The sequence below is a fragment of the Leuresthes tenuis genome, unplaced genomic scaffold (assembly GCF_036924035.1).
Source record: "Leuresthes tenuis unplaced genomic scaffold, fLeuTen1.0.hap1 SCAF_23, whole genome shotgun sequence".
NCBI classification, from domain to species: Eukaryota; Metazoa; Chordata; class Actinopteri; order Atheriniformes; family Atherinopsidae; genus Leuresthes; species Leuresthes tenuis.
Window position 1 is genome coordinate 8,317,957 of NW_027325377.1, and position 22,145 is coordinate 8,340,101.

At 39.1% G+C, this 22,145-nt stretch overlaps 1 protein-coding gene across 1 annotated transcript in view; it reads right to left on the bottom strand.

Annotated features, from left to right (window-relative positions):
• The window catches only part of large1 (LARGE xylosyl- and glucuronyltransferase 1), a 79,719-nt gene that overhangs the window by 23,619 nt on the left and 33,955 nt on the right, over window positions 1–22,145 (bottom strand). Inside the window, exons 3-6 of the mRNA XM_072377575.1 lie at window positions 18,373–18,671; window positions 16,575–16,657; window positions 10,332–10,455; window positions 9,854–10,025 (exon numbers count right to left, since the gene is read on the bottom strand). Of these exons, the coding sequence (XP_072233676.1) occupies window positions 9,854–10,025; window positions 10,332–10,455; window positions 16,575–16,657; window positions 18,373–18,671 (678 nt within the window). The remainder of the gene's footprint in view (window positions 1–9,853; window positions 10,026–10,331; window positions 10,456–16,574; window positions 16,658–18,372; window positions 18,672–22,145) is intronic.

Sequence of the window (22,145 nt, forward strand, 5' to 3'; positions counted from 1 at the left end):
CAAGAGAATTGCATCTGTCATGCTGTTACATCTGAAGTGCACAAATATTAAACCTGATCTGAGAGGGATACTGAATTAAATAGTTTATTAATGCCCAAAGGCAATTTATATCATACATATGTGCTATATTCATACACAGATATGCTACATGTGGTCACAGTGGGCTAATGGAAAGCCCCAGAAGTCTCCAGCCACCATCCTCAGTGAAGCCTGAATGTTTCACAGCAATATTTCAGTCACATTTTTATATATCTTTGAACAATTCTTCCGAGATAAGAAGTACAATGCAGCAGTAATATGCTAATTTAACCAACGCCAACCAAAATTACATCAAGCGTAATACCTGTTCCCCGATAAGCTTCTGTTTCTTTTTTCCTGGCTGTCTCTCCTCTAAGCTTCCCTTTGTGTTTATTGATTCTCATATAAACACAAAATGGGTTATAAATAGGAAACAAAATAGCATCAAACAAAAGAGAGTGAAGCTGTAAAAGTAATGCTGTAATGCTACTGACAGTGTCATTAGCTGATACTTAACTGTGTGATCACACCAAAAGATCTGGGTAATAGAAGTGTCTGACAGCCTGTCGCTTCAGTGAGACTTTAGGGAGAGGCAGCAGCAACAAGGATGGAGTGAACTGCACTGCTGACTTGGTTTTCAGCTGAGCTTCTATCAAATCTTTCACAGCATACTGATGCAGCTGCTAGTTTTAGATATAGATTTAATTTTCCTTCCACCGTTACTCTGCACATCATTAGAGGCAGAGCCAATTTCCAGCAGCCTGAGTCTGTATATTCTTTTAAAGAAAGTTCAAGCTGGAGTGGGCGATGTGTTTCCAAAACAAGACGTAGCTTGACTTTGAAACTAAACAGCGGAAAAACTCCCACCCCTTCTCCTCAGAGCTCCCTCCCAAAGCCACATCTCTATGTGTGCACATGCACTACAGTCAGCTGGAACAGCAGTGAGTTAGCCTTGGGCTATCAGCAGAAACCGTGGAAAAAACATTCAATGACTAACACACAATGCAGCAACACAACTGAGTTAGCTTTATAGTAATACAAACAGCAAATTGCCTACAACACAAAAAAGAACATTACCCATCCAGCAAGAAAACAGCAACCATGGTATCAGTTCTTAGGCCCTGAGATTCCCAGAGGTGTAGCCGTTATGGGAAAGTTATCCTTATGTTGATTCTGATTTGAACTATTTCTTTATCCAAAGTGTAGATACCCTACATTCTTCCTTTTCTTGCCTCTTGCAGTGATGCTTGATGTGGAAGTTTAAACTGCTGCACTTTCTCTGCCATCACTGTCCTGTCTGTAGACTAGAATGTGCAGAAGGAGGAAGGTAAACAGGAAAAGGAGTCAGTAGGCTGTTCAATCACTGCCTGGACCTACCTGATGATTTTTTTCTCATTTATTTCTTTTCATAGAAATGAATTGATAGATGTCAGGATGTGAAGAGAAAGTCAATAAATCAGACAAAAAGTGCAAATAGAGATATATCAGACACTGTGCCTTTAAGTTACTGAATTCCATGTGGGTGCGATGTTGCCTCTCTGCTGCTGCTCCGAAACTACGGACAATTTGTGTCAAAGTATAAATTAGATGATCCATTTGTGACACAACCTGAAAAAAATTTGCATGATTGCTTCCAACCCTCATCTGTGTTACTGTGTGACCTGCACAACAGCTTTGTTAACACAGTCCTGTGTCCTCAGTGTTTCTTCTGGTCAATGACCACTGTTCCTCCTGCGCCACAGCTAGAATATGACACAGTCACTGAATCATGTGCCACAAAGATGTAAGGAGCAGTAAAAAAAAGGGCACAGTTATACAACACAGCTAGACAAGACCTGTTACCAAGGAAAAATATGAAAAAAAGTGTTCCTGATACATTATGAATGTATTATTCATGAGAGTTGGTTCAAACAGTTTCTTCCTCCTTCTTCCATCCTTGGATGCACTTGGAGCTCTTCTTACAGTTAAGACCATTGTTTACAATGCATAGGATTTATTCAGGTAGTTCAAGCAAATAAATCAGCCTCCACATACAAAGATTTTTCCATCTCTTCTTTGTTACTGTCAAAAAACAAGACAGTTTTTTTTGTTTTGTTGTGTGTGCAGCCCCTTTGTCCCTCGTTCTCGAGGCAGTCATATTTGCACTATGTCAGTCCTCAGCAGTGGCTGTACTTTGCTCAGTTATGGACATATCTGAGATCAGCTTTGGTTGGAGCTTTGGGTTATAGAGCAATTCTTGGGTTTAATTCCTAATCTGTAGTTGTACAGTGCTTTTAAAGACACAGTATGTTTTAGATAAATCGTGTATTCACTGACAACTTAATCACAATTCAGGTAGACACAAACAGGATAAAAAAAGATCTGATATGCAGGTGTTTGCAGTGAGTAGGAGGCTGTATCTAATTGTTCAGGAACAACAGTTTGGTTTAAGATAACTACTGGAAAAATTCTAGGGCAGAGTGGTTGTGTATGAATGAGTCATTGTTCAAAAAATGTTTATTGAGCTTAGGAGTGTCAACATAAAAATGGCACCACTGCAACCATTAAAAGCATGTCAAAATAAGTCATCAGAAGTCCCTTTTGGCCATGTATCCATGAACCTTCAACTGTGATGATTCTCAATCAAGTTCTGCAGGTTTCCTTTTTCTTTTTTCCTTTGATCTCTGGCTTGCAATAATATTCACCACTCTGGGCATTATTCCTATTCAAATTATTACTATTTTTTATTACAAACTGTAATTTAAATTGATCCTTTTTCTTTTTTTTTTATGTGAAAAATTGTCCAAATCGGTGCAGTGAGATGGAAAGAAATATATACCAAGAAACTCTCCAAAGAGATCAGGGACAAAGTTTTGGAGAAGTACAAATCAGGCTTGGGTTAAGAAAAACATTCGAAACTTTAAATGCATCGTCACAAAATGAAAAGAATATGGCACCATAACAAATGTGCCAAGGGAGGGCCATTCACCAAAGTCCACAGAGTGGGAAAGGAGGGCATTAATCATAGTCAACAAAGAGACCAAAGGTAACCCTGTAGGAGCTGGAAAGCTCCTTAGAGGAGACTGGTCCTAGCGAGATGAGACTTAAACTGAATTTTTTGGCCATGAAGGAAACCATTGTCTGGGGCAAAGCCAACACCTCTCATCAGTCCAAAATCAGCATCCATCAGAAGTGATTGGGTCTATAGCCTTAACCCAGAATTGAGGGAATGATGGATGGTGCTGAATACTGGGAAAAGCTTTTTCAGCCATCTAGAGATTTTAGACTGAGATGCTGATTCACCTACCAGCAGGACAATGGCCCTAAACATACTGTTAAAACAACACTCAAGTGGTTTAAGGGGAAACATTTAAATATATTGGAATGGTCTAAGGTCAAAGCCCAGACCTCAATCCAATTGAGAATCTGTGGCATGACCTAACGATTGCTGTACACCAGCAGAACGCATCCAACTTGAAGGTGCAGATTTGCTTTGAAGAATGGGGAAAAACTCCCAGTGGCTAGATATGCCAAACTCATAGAAACAAACTCTAAGAGACTTCAAGCTATAATTACTAAGAAAGATGACTCTAAATAGTTCAGACTATGGGGGGTGGTGGTGGTGGTGAATACACAGGCACACACCACTTCTTTTTTTCAAATTTCTTTTTAAACTGGTGAAGAGAAATAGACCTTCCCATACCGGTCAATAGCGTTAAGAAGGAATGGGTTTAACGCACTACGACACACAGTTAAAAGCTCTTACCACCATCACTAACACCTGACCTTAATGTGTCTTGCCCTCCTCCTCTTAGTACAGAACCTCACATTTGTTAGAATGGCAAGAGTCATCAAGTGTAACTTCCTAGAGGGCATGGTCAGTGGAAATGAGGCTAAAATGAAACATGAAGTCTAGAATAGAGCTTCTATTCCCCATGGCACCACATCTAAACCGTGAATATCTACTGATTATAATAGGCTGGTTAATTCTAATAAATCCAAGGCAAGCACAAGCAAGTTCTTCAAACAAATGGAAAAACTGTGTAAGCGTATGTCACTATAGATACACTGAGCCTATGAGCTCACCACTTAGAAATACACAGTCAGCAGTGAGCGAGGAAAAGTGATGCATCTTTAAATTTCACCTTATTTAGAGCTGCCAGGGTCATATCGAGAACATACAAGAGAGACTGAGAGGAAAAACCTGCAAGGAAGCAGGAAAATAATCCATAGAACAGACATAGCAATTAATTGCAGAAGTTACCAAAGCTGCTGAGAAATATGGCCTCCATTCTACCAGCAATTACACTAGATTGGATAAACATGCACAGCACGCACAGCTCTGCATCTTACCACAAGGAACATTTAGGAGCAGTACCAGGCAACATATGCAGGCTGGGCCGACATCCTTGAAAAACAAGAACTCGAGACATTTTGAAAGACTCAACATGTGTCCTCCAAATTGGCAGGAGCTGCTCTGAAGTCTTTTAACGAGCAACATTTCTCTTAATATGCAGACCCAATTACATTTCAGCTAGCCGCTGAGGCACAAGACACAAAACATCTAGTAAAGAGGTAAATCAGATTAAAACGCACTACAAATAACCAAATAAAAGAATTTTATATATATGTGCACATATTCAATTAAATATTTTTTTTACTTATATAGCGTCATCCCAAGGCACTTTAAAGATACAATCCAATTCAAGCCTATAATAATCCAATTAATTGTAATAGAGAAATATACGTACATACATATATACATTTATATGTAACAAACATATAGCATAAAAAACAACATCTTTACTTAAATTAGATTTTAATGCAGCTAGAGCAAACCAACAGTTATATATGCCTCATCCATATATTTGCAACATCGGAGACAATTATATGATCAAGCAGCATCGCAGAGCTTGTGAGAATTTTCTATGTTTGAACACAGATAGGTGGCTGTTCCTGAAATAATCGTTCCTGCACAGATTTGTTTTAATCACAAACTCAGCACAAAGAGTTCTTCAAAGAAGTGGGTGGAAATAGTATTTGGATTAAAAAAGCAAGAGCAGCAGCATAGTGGTAGCACAAGCATGTAAAAAGATCAAGAGTGAGCATGTGTTCTTAGATACTCAGTATTTTAATTCTATGGCCATAAAACAGCTGATTGGGACAGAGAAACAATGACCAGTGACTAAAGACGAAAGGAATAATAAACCTATCCAGAAAAGCTGTGAGAATGAAATGATTTATGATAAGAGGAATTTTCAATGCTCCATTACTCTGAATTCCTGCAGATATTAGTGAGAGACAGGCAGAGGAAGATAAGTTCAGGGCGAATTATACTTTCCAAATCTGTGCCGTTGTAAGCGTCTAAGTAACAGCAACTTCATTAGCTGTTCATTTTGGTGGGCAATGCGCGACTGCACACAGCACAAATTTAAGACAATGTGCAGTGAAATGTACACCAGTGAGCCAACTGCCCAAGTACAAGGAAAAGCAGCATTTTGATTCTTTATGTGCATGTGACGACAACGTGAGTTATAAATGTTCCTGCTGAACAGAAGAGGTACAAACTTACTCAAGTTTTGTGGACCTGCTTCATGAAAACTGAGGTAAAAAGAATGAGCTTTCCTGTCGATGAACTGGGGTTCATTTGGGGTCATTCTTATTTCGCAACATGAAATTAAAGTACCTGAACTGAGAAGCTGTGGAGCCTCTGCTGAAGACGAGCAGCATTCATACAGGATAACTGCAGCAATGTTAAGCTCAATGAGGGAGGGAGGATAAAGAGTATCTAATATCTAAAATAATTCACATAAAAGTAAGAGACTGGGGGGATGGTGGCGACGAACTGCTTAAAAACTGAGGAAGTGATGCTGCTACTAGAAAAAGTCCAAGCTGGAGGTCGCACATAGTAAATTATGCAAACACGTGTCTTGCAGAAACAGAAGCAGGACATCAGCACATCACTGCCGCATTTCCTAAAGCAACATCAACAGCTACTATTAATGGCTTGCAAATAAATCCATCTAATTTACAGGGATGAGAAAGCAGTGAAGGCAGAAACCAGAGTCAACAAAAGCACAAGAGAGCTTTTTTTCTTTGGAGTACGCTCATGGGATTCCCGCACTTTGTAATGATGCTGATCAACATAGCAGAAAAAAATCTGCTGATAACACAGCTCCACCAGTTGGCTTCCATTTGCTTTGTTTCCTTTTTAAAATTTACACATGAACTGCCTTGAAGATCCACCACTTGAAGTTCAATAGACCCTAAAACCTAATACCAGATAAGAGGATTTAGACGCAACTCTACATGTAGGCCTCATTTGTACAGATCTACGAATGTAAGAACTGGTCTTCATCTCCAACTCTCACCTGCTACTCACGTTCAGCTCTGTTCAAATACTGTAAAACTTCACAATTGAAGAAAACTGTCCACAGTCCCCTTCTCGCCTCTAGAGGATCTCTTTAAACAGCTGTTTTAGATGGATAGATCAATCTTGTTGGACTTTCAAAACACAACCAAAACTAGATGACATTACTGACACGCCCAACAAAGAAAGGGAGTTGGTTCACACCACCCAGTTGTTGTCCTCTTATGACATACACCATATGCAGAAATGTCACAAGCGAGGAATCTCTGATTTGAGTTCCAGCTGACAGGAGCTTTGCAGCCACTGCCTCGCTCTGTTTTCACTATCTGATAATGTCAATAGATTATATGGAACACCAGGCCAAAACAAGAGTCCTTCAATATTCCCTGGCTAGACAAGAGCTAGGAGCGATCAGTTCATGATGGGATCTGTTTTGTTTGTCGGTTTATTTGTAGTCTGAGATAAAGGCCATTATTTCACAACTGTTAATATAAATTAGTTTATGAAAATGTGATGATATTTCTCCAAAACTGATGTTGATCAGTAAAACAATCTTGTCTCACTTTCACGTTCTGCTTTTTTAACAAAAATACCGTTCTGTCGTCTCAGTGCTGCCATATAAGCAGCAATATGCTGCAGCTGTGTTAACATAATTACACACTGAGAAATACCAGTCACGTCTACTTTGGCATTTACAAACAAATCTTTTCTCAGACATCTTTACTTTTTCTTTTCTCTAAGAATACATATGAATTATTGTTCAAATGTTTAACTTAAAACACCTTTGTGATAACTGGTGAGACTGTAAATGTGACACATCTACAGCTAGAATCTCACCGAATGCAACTCAACACTGACAAAAAAGGGCAAAGTGGAGCAATTAGAGTTCTGTACTGACTGGAAAATGGGACAAACCACATTGGCAGAAAAGAAGAGAAATGCTCCAAAATACAAAAATAACGTGCATCTGGAATTTGTTCGTTAGTCTTAACCTTGAAATGATTTTCAGTGTCCCCTGACCAACTTCATTGTATTTAGATGCAGCAACGCAATCAAACACAGTTGGTTATCCTCGTGTTACATCAGCCTTCGGTCCACCTGAGATGAGTTTGTGTCCAGAGTGCTCAGAAGTGTTTCTGCAAAGAGTTGATTCAGCAGCAGTGGACTGTGTTGAGTGAATATTGTTTCCCAAGGTACTCCTGTGGCTATACTGATCACGGTTTCTGTCCTTGGTTTTTACACACTGACATTTCCCTGGACTCCCCGAATCTTTTCACAATATTCTGCTCTGTAGGTGTTGAAAGACAAAAATTCTTTACAATCGAGTTTTTTTTTTTTGCAACTTACTGACGATTCTCTGACAGAATTGGACAAAAAATGTAAAGCCATGACCTATCCTTGCTTGGAAAAACTAAACCTTTGCTGGACACTACTTTTACACTCAACCCTGACACGCTCACCTGTCACCAATCAATCTGCTGATTGTAGAATCTTTCAGAAAGCTGCTACTCTAGATTCTCAAATCTTTTCTGTCTTTCTTTGAATCTCTCATAACTTTTTTCAAGTGTGTAGCTGAATCATATGCTAGCTGATTGCCTATATTACAATGAAGTTGGTCAGTGAAGACCTGGATAATATTTATTTTGGACTTTGGGAGTATTTTTTAAATAAACCAAACTAAAACCAATTAAATTGCATTTTTAAGCTTTTGTTTTAGGAAATGTTCCTCTTTTCTTCAAAAATGGAAGAGGGTTGAAATGTAAATGTAGCATTTAAAATCAAATGCCAGGAATATAATATTTATACCTATATTTACCTGTAAGTCATGTGTGTCTACAGATTTTGTGGGTACCCATATTTGTCCTCTGAAAAGTAAATGTGCCTCTTCGTATATTTACACAACATCATGGAAGAAAGAATTTTTGTGCCAGTCTGACCAAAAGCAGACTTTGAAAATGCATGTAACGATGTTAGTCCTTCAAAAATCAGACTGGACTAACCCATGCAGATAATGCTGTTGGGGATTGAAGTCCAGTTAAATGGCCCAGTTGGGCTGTAACTGTGGCTCAGTAGCCCAGATAGGACGATGAAACACTAGCTGTAGAGAGGGCTGGTGGCCACTGTAGTTTTCTTTTAAGAGGAGAATGTTGATGTGTTTTCAGTTGATTTCAAAATCACCACTAGATGTGACAAAGTCTTAAAAGCTGCCTCTGTAAGCATGACATGACTCTGCTTTCATTATGATAAAACATATACACAATGTTGAATAAATAAAAGTCATTAGATCCTAACTTCATACACTGAAGATGCTTTGTAAGGGGGTGTGGATGTGTTTTTTTTACATTGTAACTGTGAAAAAAATCAGGAAAAATGATTAATTTCTCAGATTTGCGGTTTAATTCAATGAATACTGCATAATGTCTTTTCCTTTCACTTTCTCCTGCTCACTACCGTTGTTCCACCCCTGACTCTCTCAGCCAGAGAGGCTGGGCCAAGTTTGAATGTTGCGTTTGTGTCTTACAAGATGTCGTAATGCCTCAAACATGATGAGGCGGACAGTTCTACCAGGATGAACAGAAAAACGGAATGGGTGGCAGAGGTGGTGCATTGGAGTCAACTGGTAATTAAGATTGATCCAAAACCCTGCTAGCTGTGCTGCACTACAGGACGGCGTGACCCATAAATCTTTGAAGTGACTCACCACCGCCTTCTTCCTTTCTTCTGCCTACGTGCCCTCCTTAATCTTTAGTCTCTCCTCTGTTCACTTCCTCCCAGGGAAACATTCACAGGACTTTGAGTCCCACTGCCTCCACACTTCCAGTTTGTTGTCTTTCACAATGCTAAGGTTTGATTGTGCTTCACCGCCTGAAAGCCCTTGTTCAATGGCAGTATTGTCATCATAATCAAGGCCATTTTATTCAGCGATTGCCTTTGAGGAGGGATTGTATGTATTAGTGTGCCTTTTATCCTAATTTCTATCATGCACATTTATAAAAATCTAAATATATATCTTAAAAAAATTAGAAAAAAGAGGGGCAGCAGGAAGAGGAGGTGGGAGAGGAAGAGGCACTGATGAAATATTTTTATTTCATTCTTTCAATGTTGCCTAACAGAGCATTTTGCTTTTAAAAGATATCTTGCAGAGCCTAACCTCCAAGTCTTTTGAGCCGTTTCTCACGACACTGTGTAATATCACACTCTGTAAGTTCTTGGCAGCTCATGTGTCAACTGGAATAATGCTGATTCTCAAATTTTGACAGTAAATTACTTACTCTGAACTGTCACTGGTACCGATCCACTGGAAATGTCATGTTTCTATCTCAAGGTGGAATATAATTCAAACTGTAGAGGTGTCTGAGCATTAAAAGACCGTAGGACACATTGTTTATTCTCTAGTACATTCCATGATTTTGTGACAAATACTCACAAATCGACCTGCATTACTGGCCAAATCGAAAAGGATAAAAAGAAAAGGTGTTGGATTACCTTTGAACTTGTGGAAGACAGCCCAGAGTTCAGCTATGTCAGTGGCAAAAGTGATATCAGTGTCCAGCACGATGACTCTCTGCAGATCTGAGGGCAGTGTCTTGGTGAGCACCAGTTTCATCAGGCCGTAGATTCCAGAGTAATGTTTATTAGGGATCCACGACACTTCAGACTGAAACAGCACAGCAAAGTTTGATTTAATTTGCTGTTGAATTGACTGAACTGAAAAGTGACTAGTTTACACATCGAGTAAAAAAGATAGTTTACACATTGACTAATAAAGATAGTTTACACATCGACTAAAAAAGATAGTTTACACATCGACTAATAAAGATAGTTTACAAAGCTCGTAACTTGTCAGAAGAAAAAAAGTAACTGTAAGATCATTAAGCACCACAGGCTGGTAAGTGAGGATGCTCTGGGGATTCCTGAGGACCGACTTGAGCTACTGAGGCAGAGAGGAGTGCGTGTTCCTCACCTTTAACTCATCAGCATCATAGAAGTCCACCCTGACCGCAGGGACCATCCATGTATGAAACAGAGAGGACAGGATCTTCTGAGCGATGGAGTCTGTGATGAAATGGAAATGAAGGGGGTTCCGCCTGCAAACACAAAGCAAACCTCAAATGAGTGTTGTCCATTGCAAAAAAGCAGCGGCAGCTGTTTAGCACTAAAGTGAATCTGAAGGAATTCAAAGCTCAGCTCCTTTCTTACAACCCCTCCACTGGCAAATTGTAATGCGATTCATTAAGTAATTTTCATAAACATTCAGCTCTCTTCAGCCAAAATACACAACACTATTCATAGGATGAATATGTAATTACAATGACTGGTGTATTGACCCTTTGTGAATTCTTGGCAGAAACTGTTGTAAGCTGGCTTTAAAAGCCTGATCAGATTTGGAACCTTCTTTAAAAAGATTTGCAGTTTTGAAAGTTAAACGTGATAAAGTATTTGGCTGCTTGCTTTTAAAACTCCACAAGATTTCTCGCTTATGTTAAGAGACATCTCGAATGGTAAAATTTACAAGGAGAGGTCTTTCGGCAAAAGTTATGTATCTAAGTATCAAAATACAGCAATGAATATTCTGATATGCACTTTTGGATCAAACTCTACCCAACTCAGCTACATCAACAGCCTCATCTACACATTAAGACCATGCCATATGAGTAAAAGCTTAACTTGTTGTTTAGAGTGAGTTTGTGAGAAGAGTTCTGAGGCTTCAGGAGACTGTGAAGTGGAGGATTCATATGATATGATGACCGAGGTTCATCCAGAGAAGATCGTTACGTCAGTGTTTTATGAAAGCTCTCACAGAGAGGGATGGAGAGTCCGGTGACAAATCAGATTACACTGAACTGATGATATGAGCACCCTGGAGTGTCATAAGCTGAATGACTCTGGGAATAAATGAATCAGCTGCACTTGCTCAAAAAGTACTGGGGGCTGGGAACTGTCAAAAAGCTGTGGAACTCAGAAAGGTGGACAAGCCCTTTGCCATAGAAAGGGCAGTCACATCATCTGAACCAACAGAAACATGCCTATGACGGCACCCTTGGGATCATGGCAATAAGAAAGCAAATATGTCAAGTAAATTCTGACTGGTAGAACATGCTTTTGTGTCACATCCGCCTTAGATGTTGTCCCAAATCCATAAGACATTGATGACACGGCATTGTGAAAATTGTGGTGAATTTCAATCTTTTTCAAGTGGTTTCTGTAACACATGTCTAATTAGTCCTAAATTTCTCATGCACAACAAGAGGCTCATCCTGACAGCATCTGCATGCCCATATTTAGATGTAGCCATAATGCCATCAAGTTTCCAGATGAAATGTCATTTTGCATACAACGACGGTGACCACACCCACCATAGACATCAGATAATTCAGATTTTCATCATGAAAGTTGGAAGTGTTCATAAAATAGCATTACACTGGCAATCTTACTCTGAGAGAATCAAAATGGCTCTTTAATGGAACAGAGATGTGTGCCGCAACTGTAAACCCTTGTTGTTGTGAGTGTTCATTGTGTTTGCTTACACATGGATAAAAGGGTCCATATTCAGAAGAAAAAAAGTGGCCAGTAACCAAAACAACCCATAGATAATGCATCCATAAAATTCACCAAAATACTGCAGAACCTCATCTAACATCTAAAGTAAAAAAAAAAAGCTGATACATTCTTTTTTTAGTTATTAAATGATAACATGTTATAGCCAAAGCATGGAAAAAAATCTACGTATTTGTGCTGACTGTACATGAACTGTACAGTTTGTTTTTGTACCACCCAGCAAGATGTCAAAGTAATGCCTTTCACTGGAAGGTGAATATTCATATTTTGGAGGTCCACTGACCAAATGGTGGGCCAAACATGTTTAAAGAGATTTATTTTTTCTTTTAGGGTTGAGGTTAGTATTAGGTTGTGTTTAGGTTTAGGTTAAGCGACTTGGGAATGCATTAATGCCAATGGAGAATCACCACAACGATAGAAAAACAGGTTTTTGTGCATATATGTGTGTAGGCAGTGTGCGTAGGCATAATAAGATTAGACTTTCTGTTTTTGTCAGAAAAAGATCTGATAAGATATATTATAATCCATCCATTTTACTCTCTTTTGATTGATTGAGGTTTATATTGTAGATTTTGCATCTATCTTTTGTTGTGCTGGATCTGTCTGGGTATCCATTCTGTTGTTGCTGTATGACTCAACACATTAAACGTTGACACAGATATTGCATAATTTTTTCATTTTGAAATCTGATGCCTGCAGTAAGTTTAGAAAAAGATTTGCCTGAATTAGCAAAAGAGCAATTAAAACTTTCCTGTTTTATGCGTCTGATTTCCAAAGGTTCTGTCATCATAATATTCTTATTGGCATCCACTCCAATCTATGTTGTAATGAAACATTGGAGCATGTTACATTTTGTTGGATTTGTAGTTTGCTTGGGTCTATTGTTGTGTTTATAATATGTCTCATTTGTCGTCATTTTGTATCTGGATATCTAACTGGCCTCCAATTAGCACAACAATGAAACTTAGTAGAACTCTACATTCATATAGGTTGTTAAGATTTTTTAACACCAAAAGTAGCACATTTGTCTGTTTTTTATGTGGGTAAATTCACTAAACAAACTGACTGAATTTAACTTATTACACCGTGTTTACAGCTCTAATGGCTATTGAATTTTCAGAACTAGCCAAACATACCTCTACCTCCCCAGGGGCCAGCCTTTGTGTTCAGACAACATGAGGAAGTCATCAAAACGAACCCCGTTGGTTCTGTTACACCTCAGTTGTTGATCATCACAACTTTCTGAGACAGACCAGTTTTTTAAAAATGTTTTTACCAGGCCCTCACAGCAGGAATGAGAGTGAGATGCCAGCTGTCTTATGACAATAAAATGGATCGATGTCTTCCTTGTTGTTGTGTCAGAGCTTCAACATGAATCATTACAGTTGGTAACAGTATGTTTCTTTAAGGACAAAGTGAGGTGTGTCCTTTCTTGTTGCCCTGATCACAGCATACTTAGTGAAAATTTGTGTGTCCACCTGGATCTTGTGTTCCCATCAGTGCAATTCTGAGCGAGAGCAAATAAAAACTTTAAACTACTTAAGATTGAACTGAAGTAACACTGAATGCAGATTAAACACTTTCCCATTGCACTCTATATCCAGATATTAACTTCTGTTAGTGGATTTTTTGACCAATGTAAAAAAGGTCCCTGGGGCTAAAGTCTTTCAGCTGGCCTAAAAACACTAATTTCTGTATACGGAAATGACAAATCTTTTCAAATTCTTTCCTCTTGAAAGAGGAAGCAAAGCCAGTGCTTCAGAATTCTGTTTCAGAAAACAGCTGTGAGGAGGCTTTGCACTACATTTGCAGTAGTTTTGAGATATTGAGTCATGAGTGCAGTACAGTTCCAGGGTAGATATACTCTGGCTGCTGGATTTGCCTCTAATACATCTTCTTGCTCTTAAGATACTCTGGATGGGTATTTTAACAAAGTTAAACTTTGATTATCATGGCAGCAGGTTGTTAATCAACAGCCTCCATTGATTTGGGATGGCTCCAGATCAGATGCCACACTGGCAACAGCACAGGCTGGAAAATAGGGAAAGATGGGGGTCATACTAAAGAAAAAAAAGAAAAGAATGACACTCACGCAAACATTTGGATGGAAAAGGGGGTGTGAACTATGATACTTTGTATGACCACCTGTAACCCCAGCTCCCTCCCAAAACAAGGGTTTTCATTACATTGTGCTGCTGTGATAACAGTTATCATTTTTAGGACCACCAGAGGCCACCTGTCAGGAATCCATTTTCATAGGTCAGTTAAAGTTTTCAAACAGAAGACTGATGCTGTCATTTTCTAGCGGGGATCATTTTAGATGAGGCCACCCAGTATAGCTGCTGTTGGACAGATCAGAGTGATGAGGGGCCCAGCTGACTGAATACAACAGACAGAGGCCATCTCTCAGGTGAGACAGCATCACACTCTTGGTGAGAGCCATGCTGCAGGGCTCTCCATCACTGATGCAACAGAAACTGGTAGCAGGACTTTGATTTACAGCAGAGGCTAAACGGTACCACCACTAGAAATTAAATGAAAGAAGAGGAACTACAAAGAATGGCGTGGCATACATCTTATGAATGTCACCTCACAGAGAATTTATACCATATTCGATATTTCATTACAGATGGACAATGCTGTAAGGATATGCAGCTGGAGAAGTATATGAAAAAGCTACAGGTCAGTTTGCGACAGGATCACACTGCACTTGATAATCAATGCTCTGTGCCCTGCTCCATCTTTTCAGTCAATCAGCTGCATGACCCACACTATCATATAATATTAGTAATCCCCACACATGAGCACTGGAGATCTTTCACAAAAAGGCCAGGATAATTTAATACAGACTTCTTCCATAGCTACTGTCCACACATGCACTTCAGAGCAGGGAGATGCGCTTTCACAGTCACTGAAAATACTTGGGGATGTTAGCCGATATATTCACATATTATTTCACTCATGTTTCTTTCATCCAAATTCTGGCTGGTAGGACACCCAATGAGAAGTTAACACATCATATGGGACACACATTATGAGACATATTGAGTCTGACTAGAATACCCTGGTAAAAAAACATAAATATGAAATACTTTTTTTGACTTGCAATTGTTGCCCCAAACCTGCACTTTAAATTATTCTGTCATCTGAAAAACTGAAACGTCTCCATACACTGTTTCTCTTCAGGTCGACCTTCAAAATCTGTTCTGCGGCTCTCCACCTGCAGATGGTCCACTTTACACAAGAGAGGAGCTGATTGACTTTATTCACTGACATCAGCCTCAGTTAAGCTAAGACGCAAGTAGTACTCTGTGCTCGAGGAAATGGTTTCATCCTGGATTTTGCAATGTAGGCTACAAACAGTGAACACAGATTTTGAAAGAAGATGTCACATCTTATTATTACATTTAAACTAAGCTAAGTATAACGCAAAAAAAAATCATAAATAAATAAATAGTGCAAACACTCACTGCACACAGGTGTTGTCCTATTGCTTTGGTGAGTGAAGCTAACTTACTTTAGCAGTGTTGTCTTAATAGAATTCTTCTTTTCTTGTAAGTTAACATCCGCATTTCTGGACTGAAAGTATTATGGATTACTCAGACAAAGTATTTGCCTGTTGATTGACACAACCTACATACCGAGTGTGTGTGTGTGTGTGTGTAAGAGCACAAACATCCTGGAAAAGCAAGGAAATAGGACAGAACAAGCCAAGTGTATCTGTCTCCTGCTTATTATAAACCCTTTAAGTCTGTTGTAAATAAAAAAATACAGAAATAATCTGGTCGCTTGGCGAAGTAACTGCAGGTTCAGCTCTGGATTTTCATGATCTCAAAGCTGGTTAATTTAATGTGAGAGGTATCATCACGGCAACTTTTGGCAACTGCCCCGGAGCAGGTTAGGTTGTGAGACAGAAGTTCAATACATGTAGAGGCACACCCTCCTGACCAATCACTTCTCTTACAAAGTGAACATTTAAACCAGACACCAGCGTGTTGAGAGTGAAAAAAATCCCTGACTCTGACTGAAGTCAAACAGAGACCGAGTGTGCAGTCTACCAAATTCACAAAATTCACATTCATACCCACATACATCTTATAGAAAAAATAATTAAATTAGAAAACTAAGCGCCTTTCGTTCAACATTTTAGAACCTGGATGACAGAAAATGAACTGACCTTTACAAACTGCCTCCTTTGAATCACTTTGTTAGTTAATTTGGTGCAAAATACATTCAGAACAAATTCTGACAGAATAAGACTGAAACTCTCTCACATCCTCCTAATAAAGACCTGCATTACGTTAATTTAATAAAATACGCAGTCACATTAAGATCTACCCGTGCTTTATTGATGTGGCAGTAATCAGCTTTTTCATCTACACATCACACTGTTGGCTGTCAGCATTCTTGTTTCCTTTTTTGTCCGCTTTCCTTCCTGTTTTGGCTGCAGCAGCTGTGTAGTTTTTCAGTCTGCTAGAATTAAAGATAGTGATTTGTCTTCTGTGGCCAACTCCACCTGCTTTTACATGAGCGTGCACATATCCGGGGACAGAAAAGCTGGGATGACTACCTGAGTTGATAATCAGCATCACAGCACAGCTTAGTGAGATCAATATTGTTAATTTAGTGTTAATGAATGATTGAGTACCTGTGGAAGAGGACAGATTTAACCAGAGTCACCACATCTCGACTTGCGTTGTAACCAGCACAGACAATGGCCACATGGATGGTCTGTGGAGAAAATGGGAAAATGAGACGTGTTGAGAGATTCATTCTGAATAGAAAAATATCTACTATTTTCTAATATAATAGAGAAATATGTAGCTGACACAACTGACGACAAATAAAAATGGCATTTGTATCATTAACTATCATTAACAAATGACAAAGAAAGTCTTTTAATCAACCATGGTAAAATAATTTTTCCTAGTTAAGGTCTATTTCCATGCAGTATTTTACCCTAAGCATAAAACCCCATGAATCTTAAACATCATGATATCAAAAAATCAGCTTCAAATCAGTCAGCTTCTTACTTTATCATTGGTGATCAACAAAAATCTAAAAACTGTGGGAAAAAAGCTTTGGTGGATCTATTAGACCAGGAAGTTAGGACAATAGTTTTATATCCTCCTTCATTTTTAAAAATGCTTCTGAACAGCAGGCAGGCCACGTTAACGTCTGGCTTATTTGATTGCTTTCACTGAATGGCAGCACACGTGCTCCAAAACCTGAAAATATCAATTACTACTAATGGTGCATTCACAGTTAAGAAAGTTGCCAATGCCATTTGCAGTGATGCACCTCCATACCACCCATTTTCAACTGAGTGCTGCAAACAAACCGGGAGGATGGTGTGTAGAGGACTTAAAAAAAAAAAGGTTGATTGAACAGATTTCAACACAGCATCAGTCCGTTTTAAATGTTCTTCGACCAAGAGAAAGTGGTGACATTTCTGGATCTTTTCATGCAGGATTTTCTTTGCATATCATAATGTTTAATCATCTGAGGACGAAGCTGCCTTCGCTTACGGCAGTTTTCAGATATATTGTCAAGCCCATTTCGTCAGAAAGAATCTGTTAAAATCCGTCTTTCTACTTCTGAGAGACTCTTGTGCTCTTGTAATTTTTTAATATCTCCGAATTCCTGGTCCTGAGGACCCTGCTTTTCCCATTTTAGAGGTTTTTCTGCTCCAATACATCATGCCTGATTTAACTGAATGAGTCAGCTAGTCAGTCACATAAGCCTGATAATGACCACTGCTGTTTCAGCTGAGTTGTTTACCATCATCCTGGATTTGTCCACTCAAAAGTTTTGGGTTATGGGGCTAATTAAAGTTCAAATGTCTCTCCTTGATGCCAGTTTGACATGACAAAACTGCAGGTGCTTTTTCCGTTCGTCCCTCTAAGTGTATCTTTGCTTTTCTTCCTGCAAGTCTTTGGGCTGCTGGGTTGACACTCCAAATGAGCAGGGGTTATGTTCAAGCACTGCTGGAAGATTGCTACAGGCAAAGTGCCCTCTTCAGTCTACTCCCATTCCTTCCCTGTAAGAGCTGAACTTCCTCTGCAGTCAGCAGTGCCTGACAGCAGCCCTGCCTGTGACTGACAGCTGATGTGGGGGAAAATCAAAAGTGGTGATGTGAAACCATCTGAGGGCATTTCCTTTCTTAGAGTGCCATACATAAATCACAGCTGGTTGTGACATGGCAGAAGGCATGTTATTAAAAAAAATCAGCTCTGAATCTCCTGTTATTGCTTCTGCAATCTTCTTTGTCCAAACTTTGAGGGGATGACCAAACAATCAGAATGCAACAATGTTAACATCTCCTATAAAGGCATGTGACACATACAAATATATTTTGATTTAAGATTTACTATAAAGATCATATTCTGTCTATATTTCATATTAGGTGTCACTCAATAGTGATAAAAACATTAACTCGGTCTCACCTCACACTTATCTACCACTGGTTGTTGCATGCAGTCAGAGCTGTTTCCCACAGCACCATTTTTCTGGCCCTCATTGTCACCAGTGCCTTCCTCTGAATGAGTTCGGCTTTGGTTCCCCCGGTGGCTGCCGTGCGTAAGGCGTGCAGATGGGTTCCTGGGTGGGCGACTAAGCTCCCGGCGCAGAACCCTGTTCTCCTCCTCCATCGCCCGGACCCTCAATTCTAACGCCTGTCGCTCACCAGCTCCGCCCACCGGTGCAGATGACTGAGCTTCCAAAGGAGACAGTGGGAGTGGCTTCACTGTGGGGTTGGAAAAAGGGGGAAACTGATTTTACATCCAGTCAGATACTAAACCATCACATTATAAGTTTAATCATGTTAAAAATATAAAACATACAAACAAAAAAAAGCAGGTGACATAAGCAAAGACTGGGTTATTTTCCATGCTGATGTCAGTGAAGTTAAAGGGTGTGTTACTGACAGTGTACCTTCATATAAAGCTTTATTTAAAAAAAAAAAACAATATGCCCCTGGTCCTCCTCATCCAAGTTTCATAGAGTTAAAGTACCACTTTTATCATGGGGACCAACAATACAAAATAAAGGCTACATTAAATCAAATGTGAACTACTGTGACGAATAATAACAATGCATGAATGTAAAAACTATCTAAAGGAAAGAAGAATTTTGATAGGGACTGCTGAAATAGAGGCCAGCAGCTTCTTAATTTCACGCCACTTCGGTCTTAAGTTTAAGTGGCAGCTCAACTGTATACAATAAAAATTCTAAGAGTTATTTAACAGGACAAAATAGAGCTTATCGGTCTGTAAGTATGTACTCAAACAAAGAAGATTTGTAAAGAATGCACCACTACTCTCTAACACAGCAGTAATTTAAGCTTTTGAACAAACCTCTTCAGATCATTCCATGTCCGTCTTAGGAGGCTCAACAGAGCCTAATGACCACTAAGCCTAACTTACATCTCATTTCTTAAAGAAAAATTATTCAGCATGGATGAAACAGAGCTGTAAAGCTGTCCAAATCACCTGCTAAACTCTTTGTTGTTTGGTCTGATGCAAATCAGAAGAAGCCCAACAATAGAAAGCATAAGGGACATCCAGTATTATCATCTACTGTTGCACAGTTGGATATATATTGATAAATAGATCAATTCTCCTCTCATGCTTGTATATTTTGAAAAAGACAGTAGTCCAATTGAACAGCCTAGTCAAGCTATAAACGTAGCTCAGTTTAACTGTTCATGCAGAGTAGTAACAGCAGGGGCGCATGCCATCTGTGTAATTGATCCAACTCAGCTGCAATTTCTTCTGCTCTTCTCTGACTTGCTCAAATATGAACGAGCAGCCCCCGAGTCCCGTAGAGACGGGTCTTTTGAGAGAAGATGAAGCTGTCTGTCTTCATACAACTCAGTCACCACAGGTCCCACAGGGGAGGGGGAGGTTTCAGTGCAAGATTATGGAAGAGCATAAGTGGTTCTTCCATTCGGAATATCACAGTGGAATACAGATAGCCTTGGAGAACTCCATATACTACCCAGTATGTCAGGGAACCACAGGTTGAATTATATGTATTGATCTGTGTTGGGAAATTGATGAGTTTCCAGTCCAATACTATCAGTCATCCCACACAAAAACTAGTTGTATTTAGCAAACTGGGAGACTCCTGGTCTCCTATTGAGTCAGCGGTATAGGGCACATGTCAGGAGATAATTCCAATAAACTGCAGCATATGCCTTAAATAAATTGTTAAAAAAAGAAGCATTTTTGTTTTTTCTACAGTGTTTGTTGATGACATTGGGCGCTTATGTTTTTCTCTTTTCTGGGCCATTAAATTCAAATGTTCATAATAATACTGGAGACTCTGTAAGATGGATGCCCTCAACTGTAGAGGGTGATTAAACCCTACCAAAGAACTCAAAGCATCTTCTTGATGCCAGGCTGTGATTTTCTTTTGCAGAGTGGATTTTCTGGACCTAATCCCACTGAAATGGGCTCAATGACCATCTCTCACGCAGCTCAGAGATGGCATATGGTATTTTCAGGGCAGCAGATGCACCTGGTCTTTTCTGTCGCCAAGCCAATTCATTTGGCTTTTAGACGCTTGTCATATCATTTACTTGCAAAGAAAAGCCTCAGCAAAACACATTAATCAATGTTTCCCTATGGAGTGAGGCAAGCTGTGCTATGGCAAAATACAATGTGCTTTTCTGTAGACTGAAAACAGATACCAGCTCATTTAAAGTATCGGAACATAGCCATTCAATCGCAGGCATAATTTCCTCCATTTGCAGATGTGCTTTCAATTGGAAATAGGAATTGGAAATTTCTATCTTGATGTTTCAGTATCATAACACTAATAACACTATTTGAAGCAGAATCTAATGGCTTGTAACTTTTATTTTTATCATTATTTTTTAGATTTGGTGAGTTGACAGTAATATTTTCTGTTGGGGAAGAAGGAAAACAAATCCGTTTATTCTGGCACCTCCTAGTTGAGGACATGAACGTGCTGAGAAAAATCAATCACTGTAATATGTAAAGTTTCTGATTTTACTCTAGCAATTCATTGCCTTTACATACTTGCAAACACAGTTTTTACTTCTGAAGTAAATGGTTCCTGCAGCACTACTGACATAAAAAAAAAGTCACATTCTTTTCCCCTTTTGATTTATTTTCTTTTCACCCTTCTGGCTATTTGATTTCATGGTATTTTTTTTTTAACACAGAAGTAAAAAAGTGTTCTAAAAATGTGATTCCTGCAAGATTGGATGCCGTTGGGAGCTCACTCATTCGACATAGCAATCTGTAATTTTGAATTCTTTTTAATTTAGAGAATTTTCCTTTATCTTTTGATAACATAAACTAAAAATTACATAAAGACTGTGACTTTACATGTCCAATGTAAATTAACATGAAATACCTGTAACAGAGAAAATTTTCTTTTTTTCTTTCTTTAGATTCAGGTCAAATAAAAGCTTGTTAAAATACATTTGCTGGGTTGGCGCACTGACTTCGGTCAGTTTCAGGCTGGTTAGTGCACTCGTGACAATCAAATTCAAGTCCAAATTGTTCCCATGTGATGCGATTGTGGCTCAGTTTGATTGCACTTTAATTTGGTTGTGGTTTTCAACGTTTAATTGGCTGAGAACCGTGTTAAATTTAATAAACGATTGCTAACCGCAACTGCAGATACTATGAGAAACAATGACATTCAGTGGGTGTGTGTGAATGAGAGTATGGCTAGTTCTGTGATCACTGCATACCATAAGAACTGGAGGAGATGGAGGTGTTGCTGCAGTCTGTGACAAAGTGCGACTATTTTTATTTTCTTGTTTAACGTATTAATGGCATGTCGACAGAAAGTAAGATATAACAATGTAATATTCAGGAACTACCAAAACAAGATTATATATATTGTGCCTGATTTTAACCTCGTCTATAGGTAATTTATTTGCTTTTGCAAAAATAGAAGACCTTAAAATTAAAGTTAAAAACTTTTACTTTATTAAATTTTTGGCGCCACAGCTGCTGGAAAGTAACAGTTTTCTTTTTTTACAGTGTAAAACTTTGCCTTGACTTGCCTCTTTTTTTCCACCACTGTTACATCAACTGTCAATTCGCATTGTCCATGAAGTCTGGCAAATACACACCCGAACGCACCTAATCACTTCAACAGTTGCCTTAGCTCCTACTCTGCATTCGCAAGACAGCCGTGCAGGTAGGGGGCTTTGCTGAAGCACAGCAGAGAGGGAGGG